This window comes from Gouania willdenowi, chromosome 4 (assembly GCF_900634775.1).
Source record: "Gouania willdenowi chromosome 4, fGouWil2.1, whole genome shotgun sequence".
Taxonomy (NCBI): domain Eukaryota; kingdom Metazoa; phylum Chordata; class Actinopteri; order Blenniiformes; family Gobiesocidae; genus Gouania; species Gouania willdenowi.
Window position 1 is genome coordinate 9,607,397 of NC_041047.1, and position 15,771 is coordinate 9,623,167.

General features: G+C 38.8%; 1 protein-coding gene across 1 annotated transcript in view; it reads right to left on the bottom strand.

The window, feature by feature from the left end:
* Positions 1 to 2,815: 2,815 nt before the first annotated feature.
* LOC114461930 (inactive tyrosine-protein kinase transmembrane receptor ROR1-like) overlaps positions 2,816 to 15,771 on the bottom strand; it is a 55,228-nt gene continuing 42,272 nt past the window's right edge. The window contains exons 7-11 of the mRNA XM_028444431.1: positions 14,850 to 15,064; positions 8,565 to 8,744; positions 7,086 to 7,313; positions 5,035 to 5,399; positions 2,816 to 4,409 (exon numbers count right to left, since the gene is read on the bottom strand). Of these exons, the coding sequence (XP_028300232.1) occupies positions 3,710 to 4,409; positions 5,035 to 5,399; positions 7,086 to 7,313; positions 8,565 to 8,744; positions 14,850 to 15,064 (1,688 nt within the window). The 3' untranslated portion in view covers positions 2,816 to 3,709. The remainder of the gene's footprint in view (positions 4,410 to 5,034; positions 5,400 to 7,085; positions 7,314 to 8,564; positions 8,745 to 14,849; positions 15,065 to 15,771) is intronic.

The window sequence follows — 15,771 nt, forward strand, 5'->3', positions numbered from 1 at the left end:
ATCCTTAAAATAATGTTTGAAAACAATAGTCAGTGGTGGGATAATTGTGGTTACAAAGTGTGAAAAAAACACTTTTAACATTTTTTTTGTTCCAATTATACAAGTATGAATTAAAGAGGAACAATTAGCCAAAGCTAATTAGCTTAAAGACAAACAGCTGCACTGTGGTGAACGCTACAAAATAAAGGTAGGAACCATGAATTTAACGTTATTTATCAACCTTTTACACCGACTTTAAAATTAGATAGTTACAATAACATTGTTTCTCTCGTCTAAACTATAATTATAGTCTTATATGACGCATTTTAACCGTATTTATGGTGCATAAATGTCTCAGCAGGAGCAGATGTTGTGTTTTTTTTTTTGTCTGAATGCCAGTAAAAACGTAAATTTAAGACAGAATGCAACATTAAAACAAGTAATAATAATAATTAACAAAAAAAAAAAATACTATACCATAGTTGAGTCTGTGGTTGAATTTAAGCTGGAACTTCATTTCCTGCCGTTTTCAGTTTGTATTAAACAGGTGAATGTCGCCACCTTATGGTCAACAGAGGTAATACAGTGATCAAAACATGGCTTTAGGAAATACAGCAGACATTAACAATATTAACCAAACAGCATTTATTAACTGATATAACTTTACAAAACATTTGTGCAAAAAAAAAAAAAAAAAACAAGTCCAAAACAACACAAAAGACAAAGGCCTCTCTTGGTCAATAATGTATGTAAACCTTCAGTAAGGGCACACGGTGGATGAAATGCTAATTTACTTTTTAAAAAGTGGGTTGAAAGAAATAAATCAGTTTTGTTTTTAGAATGCAAAAGTCCATGGTGAAAATTCACAGCCTTGTGTACAAGTGGTATTTGGAGAAAAAGGACTACATTAGTTTCTATATATTTGCACGGCTGTGGATGCCTAGGTAGCTCATTTTGTATCAAATAAAAATCTTAAACGGACACATAAAAATCATGAAATATAAACAAATTCACTTCAATTTTTATAAAATAAGTGTTGAACAGTACACATTACTTACAAATACCAAGAGCTCCCCTTCATATTAATATTTATATTCTCTAACACTATCCTGTTGGGGGTGATAAAGCCTAAAGAAGACATTGCAAACTCAGAATACGGTCATTTTTCATATTTATATCAATTATCTGGTTTTCATATTCGGGTCACTGCAAAAACTTGTATCAGTCACGTGTAAAAATACACAAGTGAACATTTCCCATCTGCATTCAACTAAAATCAGATAAAGGAACACCAAGGGAAATAAAACCAAAACAATCATGGCTATGAAGTGTTCGAATGAAATGTGATTGTCACTTTCACAGAAACTAATTAAGAACTTTAATAAATCCACAGAAACAGAAATGATTTTGGAGCTGCTTGGAAGGTTCTTTTTCAGTTTCTTGTTTTTTCTTTTAACGTACCACCATCGTATCCAAACATCCGAGGCCTCAAGTGTAATTTAAGGATTTTCCAATATTGACACTGACCATTCTACGGCGTGATAAAATACGAAAGGCACTGAAGGCATCATTTGATCTGCTGGTTGATTAAAAAAAAAATACAGATTTTGGTAGGACTCACCACACGTTTGTTTAATGAATGCACAGATCAGCCATTACTAAATATTCATTATGATACCTGATGTTTGGATAGTCTCAGTAAACTGTTATTTGGGCTGTTTGGAGGGTTTTTTCAGGGTGATACATCAACACATATGTCCCATATTGCTGCACAGGCTGTAATAACACCAACTTTATCATTATACCAGTTGTTAGAGCTACTATCTTTACCATGGAGCAAATAGTTATTCCTGGTTATTGTTTTCCAGAGTTTTATTGTTCTTTATTTACCGGTGAGTAGTTCCTACCGCATCCTTACAAGTTTATAAATATTATATTATTATTGTGCATAGTTCCTGTTAGGAATATATATGTAGATCTCAATGAGGTCACCTTGAAAAAAATAAAAATAAAATAAAAACACAACTTTTTCTAATAATAAAAAGCCCGTGGCTATTGATATGGAAACATATCAATAGCCTGCCACTCTATGCATTCGCAGCGTTGGCCAGTTTAGGTCACGTGATAGGTGCGCCATGTGACTTAAAGTTCTGTCAGTTTTATTTTAGCTCATATTTATTTTTAGCTACCCCGCTAACCCTTTTATTTTAGCCCTAACCCAGGAAATACCCGAAAATGTAAATTTTTTTTGTATATGTATTTTTAAAGGTGGAATTTGCCGTGTTAAGTATGTTAAAATGAAAAAAATATATATAACAAAAGGGGGATTCGAACCCACGGCAGCCGAAGGAAAAATTGATACGTGTCTAATGACACGTTTCCTATTAAAAACAATGTCACAAAAAAATATGTTGTCTTTTGTAGTATAATTAATTATATTATCAGCTGGTTAGATCATGTGAATTAGTTTGTACTGTGATTTAAAAAAAAAAAAAATAAAAACAATAATGATAATGAACTGGTTTCCAAGTGTTTCCGAGCAGTAGGAACTAATAAAACTCTGGAAAACGATACATATTTGCTCACTGGTAAAGATAGTAGCTCTAACAATTGCTATAATAATAAAGTTGATGCTATGTTTCCGGGTTTGAGTATCACCCGTTTTTTAATCCTCATTGTGGATCAATAGGCAGGTCGGAGTTTACATGATGTGATACAGAATTAAATCCATCTGCTCCTTTGGATCCTACACGGCTGAACAGTTGGAAGCCTTGTGGGCGTTGCAGAGAATTAAAAGAAATAAAACAAAAAAAAAAAAACATTCAGCTGTCATTTAACTAACGAGCACTTCAGTACCAGGGTTAGGATTTACTCCCTGTACGAGTTCAAGTGTAGCTGCTTCACCTTGGAGCTGCATGGGGCGGGGGGCGTGTCTAATAAAACCCACCTGTTGGTCTCGTCCTCCTTTGATTTTCACTAACACGTCGTCCACTGATGTGTCACAGCACTGCTGGAGGGCACCTAAAGGCCACGAGTGTCACCCTGTATCACACACGTCTGTACTCACCCCCAGCACTGAAACCTTTTGTCATTCCACGAGCACAGAAGAGGAAATATTTCATTTTGTCGTCTTTTTAAACACTTTGTCACGTCGAGGTTTCCTTTATTCAGACGGATTTTTTTTTAAATCTCCTGACATGTTTCGACTGTCAACTGCCAGTCTTCCTCAGAGGAGTTCTTCTCATCGCTTTTTGAAGTTTTCACTTGACTTCCAAGACAAAATGAATGTCGCTGGAACTATTTCAGCAATCAGCAGAACTCCTCTGAGGAAGACTGGCAGTTGACAGTCGAAACATGTCAGGAGATATAAAAAATTTCCTGAAAAAAACTTTGAACAAACGAAACCTTAACTTAACATACAGAAGAGGAAAATCTGCTACGTTTTCACCTTTTAGAGTGTTTTTCTTCTTGTTGTTTTTAAAAAAGGAGTTAGTTACGTAACTTTACTCATTCATTCAGGACCTATGTACCGTATGTACAGAGGATAAAATAACAGCAATAGGATAATAAGTACACTTGCTTTAAACAGTAAGGCGTTCCAAAGTCACTCAGCTTTGTGTTTGTGTTGCTCCAGCAGTGTTTGTTTGTTTGTTTGTGTTTATATTTTTGCACACACAGACCCAGGATGAGAGGCTGGACTCTTCATGGGGGCCCAAATGTCCCGTGTCCTTCACAGGTCTGCCGTGATGACAGAGTCATTGTACATCAGTGTGTCTGAGTCAGGCATGAGCAGCGTCGCCGTTTGGGACACGTGGTCCAGCGCCCCCATCCCCTTCTGGGTCATGTGTCCGTAGATCTGCGGTGGTGGCGCCCCCCCGCTGTTAGGCATGATGCAGTGGGACAGCAGCGGCGTGTTGGCGTCGTGGTTGGAGCCCGTGGTGGAGGGCACGCCGCTCACGTGGCCCGTGCTGGTGGAGCCGCTGGCGCTGCTGGGGGAGCGGCTTTTAGGGGGCGGCAGGTGGTGCTGGATCACCCTGGCAGGGGGAGCGGGGGGCACAAAGTGAGCTGGGAAAGCCGCGTATCCAGGTGGGATGGGGTATCCATTGACGGGGATAAAACGCTGGTGGGTTTGTTGCACCGCCATCTGCGTCCAGGCTGGGATGGGCGCCATCTGGCCTGGGGGGGGCATGGCCTGAGCCGGGTAGAGGTACCCGGCGGCAGTGGCATATCGGGGGTTACTCAGGTTGCTGACGGGGCTGGCGCTGAGCGAGGTGGTCTGAGTGGTGGCGTTGCCCCCTCCACCAGAGGGCGTACTGGAGCTGGCGTGTGAGGAATGGCCCTCCCAGGCTCTCAGGCGGGCGTGGATGTCCTTAAAACGTGGACGACGCGCTGGTCCTTCCTGCCAACATTCAGTCATCAAACAGTAAAACCTGAAAGACAAAGGAGAGACTTCACCATGAATCACAATCTTAATATTTATTATTATTATTATTATTATTATTATTATTATTATTATTATTATTATTATTATTATTGTTATGTTTTTGGTTTGTTTTTGTTTTTTGCACCATCCACCACCAAGTAAAATCCTTTGTATTGTCTAAAAACTAGGCAATAAAACTGGTTCTGATGCAGAGTTTACATGTTCTCCACAAGTGTCTAGTCCTAAAAAAAAAAGTAAAGTGATTGTGAAACAAAACTAAGGAATAAAAACAAAACTTTAAGAGGAATTTTTTGACATTGTTTCATGCTATTTTGTCCATAAAGTAGTACTTTATAAAGATAAAAAATCATTAACAATTAAAATAATTTAAAAACTGTCCAAAAGACAGAATGTACGAGTTGAAAGAGATGTTTTTTTTGAAACGATGAGAGATAATTTGATTTGTCACACAAATGTAATAGAGCTGCTAGTTAGAGAACAGTTAAATCTAGGTTTGCGGTTTGCTCATGTGTTTGCATGAATTTAATAAAAAATGGAAATGTTCTCAAATAAATTCCCAAATGTTCTGTAAAAAAGACGTGTGTGTGCATGTGTGTGGTCGGTGCACATACCTCTGTGGGCAGTCCTCGGGGCAGGGCAGCAGCTGCCTCTTCCTCACCATCTCCATCACCTCCTGGTTGGAGAAGCCGTAGTAGGGCTGCAGACCGTAGCTGAAAACCTCCCACAGCACCACGCCAAACGACCAGATGTCTGAATCTGTGGTGAACTTTCCGTAGGTGATGGCTTCTGGAGGCATCCATCGAATGGGCAGCAGTGTTTTGGGCTGGATGAGGTAGTAGTCTGAGGAGTAGATCTCTCTGGACAGACCCAGGTCGGAAATCTTGACGTGAAGCTGCTCCCCGACTAAAACGTTCCGAGCTGCGAGGTCTTTGTGGATGTAGAAATGACTGGACAAGTACTCCATCCCAGCAGCCACCTGGTTCACATTAGTGGAGAGCAGGGTTGGGGTCAATTACAATTACGTTTTCAATTATCCATGTTCAATTACAACTCAATTAGTTCACCAACATTTTATCCAATTACAATTAAAATCACAATGATTATTTTCCCCCTTAAAGTCAATTACATTCTCAATTACTTAAGTTAATTTACAATTACTCACAATTACTGAGCCTTTAAAGCAGAACTAAGTAACTTGCGCTTAGCCCTCCCCCTAAAGGTCTCTTTTGGTTATGTCACTGTCGTAAACACTCTGCACCCCCCGCCGCCTGCCCCACCCCACAGCTACATGCTCTCCTAAGACGGTAGCAACCGATCACTGAAAAATCCTAATACAACAGTGACACTAAGGGTGCTTTCACACATATAGTCCCATGTGACCATGTGAACAGTCTGAGGAAGAGATACAAGTAAAATAAATGAATGATGTGGGAGTAATACGGAAGAGAGTGTGGAAATGTGTGTGATGTGTTTGTTTGTGTGCTGACAAAGCGGCTCTGAAAATGGATGGATGGATGGATGGATGAATATTTGTGTGTGTGCTGCCTGATGAAGCGCTGGATTGTGAGTGTGTGTGCGTGCCTGTTGCCGTGACGACAGTGTGTGTGATTGCTGTGTGCTGCTGCTGAGCTGTCACTGCAACGAGTTGCTCCGTTCCTCGGACAAAGGTCTTCTCTGCCTTTTTTTATGCCGGCTCCACCATGATATAAGGTTTGAGAAAAGTGAATTTGTAGACAACCGTGTGCAGGTCATAATCTAGCAATAGTTTGTATTGGGCTGCCATAAAGCGGTACGTCTTGTCACCGGGTCGGAGGCAGGGAAAGTGGCAAGTATGGTTTTCTGGCCAGAGACAGCATAGAGAGATGAAAGACCCCTGCAGTGACCCCATAAACACTTGTATTACCCTCACAGGGACTACGAGAAGGATTCATTAAGGTGAAAAAGTTATTTAGTTCTGCTTTAATGAATAACAATATTAAAACTTAACGTTCCTCTTGTGTTAGCTTTCTGTTAGCATCTCTTATGAGAACGGGTCAGTTCTGACCCATGTCTTAATTTGGCTGTAAAATACACTAAAAAATGTTATCTATCATCTCATTTGTTTCTCATCTCTTGGTTACCTTGTTAGGCTTCCTAATCAATGAAAATATTGGAATTCATATTTTTGGTGTTTTCTGTCACTATACCCCTAGATTTAAATTAAAAAATATATAAAATGATGCTTAAGAGAAGTGACAGGTAATCGGAAAAGTTTATATGAAATATATGTTAATAAATGTTAACTACGTATATGTGTAAGTCATAGAACTGTAACATGATTCCCCAGATTTGCATTTAATTTAATTGTAAATGACATTTTTATACAATTTTTACGACAATTACAATAAGAAAGTTTATTATCTGAACTCAATTACAAATCAATTATGATTACAATAGCAACAGATTTTTTCAATTACAATTATAATCATAATTGTAATTAATTATCAATTACACCATTACAAATGACCCCAATCCTGATTTGTAATTTTATTGTAATTGGGGAAAAATTCCCGTCACCGTAAACATGGATGATTGACGATGTAATTGTAATTGAAAAATGTAAATGACTCCAACCCTGGTGGAGGAAATGATGTCATCATGGAGCTCCACATTCCCGTCCTACCTGTACGGCCATGTGCAGAAAGTCGCTGTGATCTAGGCTGGATTTGACCGTCCCGTCCTCGTCGCTGCTACAGCCGACGTCCGAGTGCGGCGAGCGCATGATGAGGAACTCGTGCAGGTCCCCTTGTGGCAGGAACTCAAAGAGCATGCAGACGGGCTGCTCCTGAGTCACCACGCCCAGCAGGCACACCACGTTTGGGTGTTGCAGTTCACTCAGTACTGCAGCCTCCTGTGGTGAAAGGAAAAAAAAAATCATCAGACTAAAGTGTGAGTTTGAGAACTTAAAATGGATCAAAAAAGACCCAAAGTTATGACACACTTCAAAGAAGCTCCTCATCATCTGGAAAAAATCAAGCAAGGATGTTTAAATCCTCCTCAAACTAACAGTGACTTCTGTTTATGTTTAAAAAATGCTCTCCACCACAGGTAGTATCAACAATATATACAGTCTTTGAACACTGAACACATGCGCACCATGTGCACGTACAAGCAAAATAATTCAGACTGAAACAAGACGAAGCAGGCTGATTTTGGTGGCTGCTCAGTGGTTTGGATGTTAGACTATTGTGGGTTTGTGGAGGGTTTACATGTTCTCCTTGACCCTGCCTGTTAGAATTGACTGTAAGAATGCAGCCATGCGTTGCACTGGTAGAGAAACCATATTTTGATTACTATAAAAGAGGAAACTTGGGCCAAACCCGGCAGTATTCAACGTTTTCTTGAATTTACCTTGTAACGGAAAATACAAATAAAAGTAGATGGTCCATAATGTTTTTAAACCTATTTCTCTCTTTATGACAAATCAGTGGTGACTCAAGTCAATCACCTTTATTATGAGGAAAAATGTATATGAGAAATCTCCTATAAACCTTCTTAACATCTCTCAATCATTGAAACAATGATAAACATCTCCTCCTAAAAATAAAACTTAAAAAAAACCAAAAAAAAACTAAGGCTTACAGAACAATAAAAATAATCATTAAATATGCACTTCAACAAACAACTGTGACTTTAACTTCATATAAGATAAGTTTTTCCTAACCATCATGGAGGTTTATATCATCCCAGAGGGTTTTCGTGCTTAATTGTATTAATTAAATCCACCTGTATTTGGTGTCTTTCAGTCTTTATCGTCTCTCTGCAGCTGTGTATCTGAGGATTTTGTCAAAACAAAGTGGCATCTTCAATGATTCCATCACGGGTGAGTAAAATTACCATAATGAACTCTTCAGCTTTCAAAAATTCTCAAATAGAGCAAATATTGGCGGCGTCATGGTCTTCTATATCAACTTGTTCTCCGAGATGCGTTCAGGGTCCCTGGGAAACCCGGACATTTTCATCTCTTTATAAGCCGTGAAAAGAGGGTAAATCTGGACGTATGCTCACCCTAGTGACTGGAACCTACACACTTGGGATGAGTGATTGTTTTATTTTTCCAAAAAACTATTTAAAAAATAAATAAAACCAACACTTTTTCTACCTGCTGGAATTCTCCCCAGTATTGAGCGCTGGACAGATCCTTCAGCGTCTTTATGGCCACGAGCTGCGTCTGCTCCATGCCTGGTAGATACAGGTGACCTTTGTAGATTTTACCCAGGGTGCACTCTCCGAGCTCCTCCATGAAGCGCACAGCTGACAGGGGGAGCTCCTTGGCTTTACTCTGCACAGAGAACAAGGAAGGAAACACGTTCACTGGCAGAAAAGATGGGACCAGTTTACATGAGATCCATTATCTCAACATGCAAAGGACATTGCTGCTGCCTGCTTTGATGCAGGACCTGTCTCTAATGAATAGTAAATACCAACTTTACCAACTTTAAAATAGAGCTGGGCAATATATCGAGATTCAAGATACTGTGTTTATTCTATTTTGATGTTATAAAAAATTACGATATCGCCTATATATATATATATATATATATATATATATATATAGCTTATTTTGTTCTGAAACACTTGTTTCAGGAGTTGCTGCTTTCGCTACATCTCAGTACAGCATTAAAAGCACAGTTAGATGGATTTCTGAGTGCGTTCTAACCCAGACCTTCCACTAAACAGGCCACACTACAGAACTCACTCACACATGCTGTCCTTAATAGGAGAAAAAAGCCAAAAGTGGCACATTTTGTGCATCTGTTTGTTAATAAAAGTGCCTGTGTGGCATTTTGATCAGCAAATTTAACCCTGAACTATTGTTATTGTTTTTATTATGGGCTTTTTTAAAATGATACAATTTTAGTTTTTTACTACAAAGCAATTCAGTATCACATTTTTATACAAATACAGTATACAAAACAAATATAAACAGAAAAAGCAATAATTGAATCGTCTTCCTGGTCAAACTTCATTTGAATTAAAAATTCTCGAGATTTATATTATATATCAGCATTTTGTGAAAAAAAATCAAGATATGAGTTGCCCAGCTCTACTTTGACAGGTAATGTGTAGAAAATCCTCATATCTGGCAACATGCCCACAGCTTAAACATATATTGTAATTGAAAGTTTTTTCAGTGTTTAGGAAGATGAGGAAATGTATTTTTCTGCCTTAAAAAATTAAAAAGGTTTCCATAGTTAAAAAAAAAAAAAGGAAAGGGACGCCCTTATCATCTGAGGAAGACTGAGGCTAGGAGTTATTCTGGATATGTGAACCAACAGGCCTGAGGTGAGCCGTGAGGTGAGGAGCAGGTCACACACATTTTATCATTCAAGTGAAACGGATGGAATGTGCTTCTAATTAAGGGAAAAGGAACTGATGTCGGACTGTTTTCCAAAGCTCACACAGCTAGTTTCTTCTTTCCTGTGCCTCTGAGAGTCGACTTAGTCCTGCTGATGTGTCCTTTCACAGACCCTCGGTCATGACACCCAGCTGTGGTTTAGAAACTTCAGCCAACAAAAAAATATCTCGCCAGATGAAAACCTGACAGCACCAATCCCACCCAGACAGTCACCTCTTCTTCTCACAGCCCACAGGGGGCGCTAGAGGCCTTTTCAGGAAAAATCATTGAGTATATACAGTCTACTATATATTATAGTATGGGTAGGAGGATTAGAATGGTGACCGTTCTCACTGAAGTATACTTTCAAGTTTCCCAAGATGCATTTCAAACCTACAACGACAAAAACCTGAAGCACGCTGAGGCTAAACATCTCTGTTAATTCTCCACCTTTGAAAGTTCTGAAAACATTTTAAGCGACAAAGAGACTCACTTGCAAGAAAATAACAATAAAATAAATAAAAAGAGTGAATACTGTAAAAACATCTTTGCCAACAAGCATTGATTGTTTAAACGGACCAGATGTGATCACAGATACATTATTACGAGCTGTTTGATTGTGTTAAAAATAATTCCTTTGTCATGGATAATGTAGACAAAAATGAAGATATAATTATTTCGGCAAGAGAAATCACTGATATAGTTATGAAGCTAAATAATAATAAGGCATGTAGTGCAGATGCGATATCTGCTGAGCATTTAAAATGTGCAAGCTGAACACTTTTTCCTCTGTCAGCCATTTGCTTTACCGGGTTTTTAATTCATGGTATCCTATCAAACTCTTTATTGACTGTTACAGTATATTAGTGCCTATTGTTAAAGACAAAGCTGGCAAAATAAATAGAAAATACAACTATCACCATATAGCTGTGGCTAGTACTTTATCCAAGGTCTTGGTGAGAGCTACTGTATATTAAATAGAATGAAGAAGTTTGTTATGACATCTGACAATCAGTTTGGTTTTAAACATAAACTTGGCACAGATATGTGCATTTTTTTGCTCTAAAAGACATTTTAGTCTTGCATAACAGACATAAAACAACCATTTTAATGTATTTTATTGATGCCTCAAAAGCTTTTGATCATGTAAATCATGAAAAGTTATTCTATAAAATGCAAAATAGAGGAGTCCCAAAATATTTAGTGAGAATGTTAGTGTTTTGGTATGCTCATCAGTCTATGTCTGTTAAATGGGGGAAACTCTGTATCTTCACCCTTAATGTTTGCTATGGTGTACGACATGGTAGCATTTTGTCCCCTTGTCTTTTTAACGTGTATATGGATGATTTATCAGAGCTGTTGAATGAATGTTGGACTGGCTGTCACGTTGGCAATGCTACGATTAATCACCTGACGTAAGCTGAGGATTTGGTGATTTTCTGTCCGTACAGTGCTGGTATGCAGCAGTTGTTGAGGGTTTGCTCTCAGTATGGATTAGACTTTGACATTAAAGTAGAAAAGAGCAATGTCATGATATCGAGGAGTAAAGAGGACACTAAGTTATCTTTTCCTGAATTCTCATTAATTCTCATACATTAAACTTAGTCCGTGATGAGGTGAAATACCTGGGACACTAAATAACCACTGACCTGTCAGATGATAAGAGATATTTACAGGCAGTGCTTTGTCTGCAATATGCACACGCCAACATGCTTATTCGTAAGTTCTCTATGTGCTCTGTATCTGTCAAAACTGCCCTTTTTAAAGCATATTGTACTCCAATGTACACTGCCCACTTGTGGACGCATTAGTGAAAAAGAAGTACGCATAATCTACAAGTGGCATACAATGATGATATGAGGATGCTGCTCAAGGTGCCCCGCTGGAGCAGTGCCAGTCAAATGTTTGCTAATGCTGCTGTACCAACGTGAGCAGCTGTGCTTCATAGCTTCATGTACAGATGCATGTGTCGGCTAACAGACTCTGGAAATAGCATCACTTATTCTCTGACCAACCCTGTTCAAAGCTCGGCTCGGCTCTTTTCTAGTCTGTGGAAACACAGGCACTTCAGTTTATATGGTTTTGGATGATCATTCTTTTAACGGGGACATATAATGAAAAATGTACTTTGGCAGTTTTTTTTAATCATATATGAGGTAACTTGAGTGTGTAAGTCTTATAACACAGAGAAAATTGCTCCGTTTCAAATGTTCTACATTTGTGATGTCACAAGTGAAATCGGAAATCAGTGTTGCCAGATCAGACAATTGACAATTTCCAGCCCAATCACCTCTTAGAACCCGCCCATTAAAAAAACGCCCAAACACGAATCTGGCAACACTGTTTGTAACAACGCGACACAGCGGTTGGACAAAGCAGTGAACTATCGCCTTGAATGGACTATTCCTGTATTCTCTACATGAGATGATGACAAGAAAGCAACATAGCGGCTCCGGTAAGTGTTTGAAGCAGCTGAAACAGTTGCTTTTGCTGTTAAAGCTGCTGTTGCTGCATGGCACACACACTTCATGAAACAGTGTTTTTCTGACTCACAATCTCACAAATGGACCTTGTATGTGTCCGAAATAAAGTTTTGATTGATTGATTGATAAATTGAGGCAAAACTAGATGAAGGAAATTTAAATGAAATTCACAAACACATAATTGCAAATCAATAATAATTTGATAAGCGGTTTGCAGAGCTCAGTGAAAGAAGAATGTAGCAGGTTCCCGTTTGGAATTTAGTCAACCAAGGAATATGGCCTGAGTCAGACATGTTAAAAGTTTAAAATGTGTTCCTAAGTAAGTCATTTTGTGTGTGTGTGTGTGTGTGTGTGTGTGTGTGTGTGTGTGTGTGTGTGGCTATCATGGGATGCGGGGGTTGGGAGAGATGAAAGACGAGGAGGCGTTGGTGGTTGGTAGAGATTGTCAGATTCCTGGAACTCTAAAGATGAATAATGAAATTCCTCTGGGAGCAGGACATACACACACACACACACGCACACACACACTTACATACACAACCCAGGGTGTATGTGTGTGTTGTATATTAAAAGACAGATGTTTGAAGTTAGGGGTTGGTCTCGCTCGTCCTTCCACCTCTCAGATCCTCTCCATACCACAAGTGTGCATGCGTGTGTGTGTGTGTGTGTGTGTCAAAGTGATTTTCAACAACCAGTGGCCTCTGAGTGACCCTGCAGCAAAGCAACATGGGTAAAAGTCAAATCCTTATTAGCCAAGTGCATCATTATATACGTTTGACAAGGTTTTACTGTCTTTTTTTTTTTTTTTAAATATACAAATATATCTAACAAACCATTACAGTATACGTGTTGCAAAAAGCCTTGGATTTGCATCTTCAAAGCCAAACCCTTTATAAATCAAGTATGAATTTATATTAGCGTTGGATCCATTTTAACTTTAATTCTTTGCAGATAAAGAGTCATCCCGTGGAAACTCCCTCTTAGTGATACAGGTCCAAAAGTTTCATCACACAAAGCAAACCACAGACTTTAACAAATTCAGACACTTCCATGAAATTTTGCTTTTTTTCCCCCATAGCACAGATGGTAATTTTATACACATTACCATCAGCTTCTGCACTGATTTAACCACACAGACACACGGTCTAGATACAATTATGTGGAAAAAAGATAAACAGACACGATATGACAGAGTGTGCAACCTTGAGGGAAACACGATACAGACTCTGATGTTGAGCTATGTGTTGGCTCGGAGAGCAAAAAGCCTATGATGGAGACAGGAGGAGGTGGAGGAAAAGGAGGTAAAGGCATTGAAGGAGAGGCAGAGCAAGAGCAACAAAGAGAGATGGATTGGGTGAGATGGGGATGAGAGGATAGCGAGAGAAGAGGTGTGGAAATGTGAGAAAAGAAGGAAAAGAACTGCAGCTGGACATTCCTGGACCTGCTGAGTTCTGATGACAGAGATCGAAAACTATTCCTGAAAAGTGTCGTCTCCACAAACCCGAATCAGGAAGACCGGCAGGATGCGTCTTTCTTTACAGATGTGTCAGAAGGAGAGCACACGGCGACTTGCCAACGACGGCGTGTCAACATACTGACTGGTTTATAGGTTCATAGATTGTTAAATTAAAATAGATTTTATCTCCTAAATAGAATAAGTCCCTGCTTTACCTCATCTGTTTGTTACTATTAAAGCTGCTGGAGACGATAGTTTTTAAACTGTATTTAAGTTGAGGTGTTGTTTATTCAGATATTGCCTTTGATGCTTCCTTTGAAGTTTCACTTGACTTCCATGTAATAGTTCCAGCGAGATTAATTTTGTCTACTATTACATGGAAGTCAAGTGAAACTTCAAAGGAAGCATCAAAGGCAATCAGCAAAACTCCTCTGAAGAAGACTGGCAGCTGACAGTTGAAACATGTCAGGAGATGAAAAAAAATCCTGAAAAACCTTGTCTGAAGAAACGAAACCTCAAGTTAACATACTATTCAAAAAGAAAACAAAATGAATCTCGCTGGAACTATGTACCTGTATTTCATCCAGAAGTTGTTCTAAATCCATTATTGATGACAGTGTGACCCCAAAATCACTGCCAGAGTGACATTTCTGGTGTTTTCACAGATTTAAAAACATGACAATACAATGGCGGATGTTGATATTTAGTGTTTTCACAGAAACACCCGATAATGGCGAGTTATTTCATATCAGCTAGAAAACCATAAAGAAAGCAGAAAAAAAGTGCGTACGTAAAGTGAATACTACTCTCCTCATCTGACAATAAAACATGAGAAATCACAGTAAAAGGGAGGTTAAAACTCTTCTTCTTTGGCGCCATCTTGCATTCTTCAACAGGACTACACATCCCACAATGCAATGTGCAACACTTACAACAAAACTCAGAAGTGCAAGTCACATGGCCGTCAACAATCTGTTTGTTTATGGTGGAGTTAAGAAATATGTTAACCTTTTTGAGTTTGCTGCAGATGTTTTTTTTTTAAGGAAGAAATACCTTTGATTTATTTATTATTGTGTGTGTGTGTGTGTGTGTGTGTGTGTGTGTGTATACCTTTGGTTTGTAAGCAGTTGTGAGCATCGACATCTCAACATTCTGACCGCGGACCGGTTTGGGCTGGCGAGGTGCAGGAGGTCTGGAGGACTTCTGGTTGTTGCGACAGGTACAAATGAAGAAGAAGAGCAAAGCGATGGCTAAAGGGATCGCCACGCTAGGAACAAGGATGTACATGATCTCCATGTTGCTGCCACCAGATTTGTCCTTGTGGTCTTTAGAGATGGAAACAAAAAGAAAGGAGACAACATCAGTATGTATTATTATTCTAAAAAGAATCAGATTACACGTCAGTTACTCATTTTAAGACTCCTAATCCATTTTTTACTGTAATGCTCATTTAATTTAATACGTATTTTAATAACTTTTCATCTGTAATCATCATAAAAACCCCTAGTGCCAAATCGTTATCCTTTGTTAATGTGTTTTTTTTTTTGGTGTGAAATCAACTATTGCCAACAATATCCTATTAGTGGTAGGGCTGGGCAATATATCGTGATTCAAGATTAATCGAGTTTCCTGTTTTGGCTAATATAAAAAAATGACAATATCGCCTAAAACAATATATTTTTATGTTATTTGGTCGTAAAACACTCGTTCTAGGAGTTCATTTTGTCTTCATCTTGAATAATATGTTGAGATTTCATTTATTCAGACAAATTATTTCAGGAAATTTAATTTGCTCTCCTGACATGTTTTGAATGTCAACTGACAGTCTTCTTCAGAGGCATCTGCTGATCGCTTTGATGTGTTCTTGACTTCCACGTAATAATTCCAGCAAGTTCTTTTTGAGAAATTTGGGAAGGTTTAATTTATTCAGACAACAGTTTTTCAGGAAGTCAAGGACACATCAAAGCGATCAGCAGACGCCTCTGAAGAAGACTGGCAGTTGACAGTCAAAACATGTCAGAAGATCAAAGTA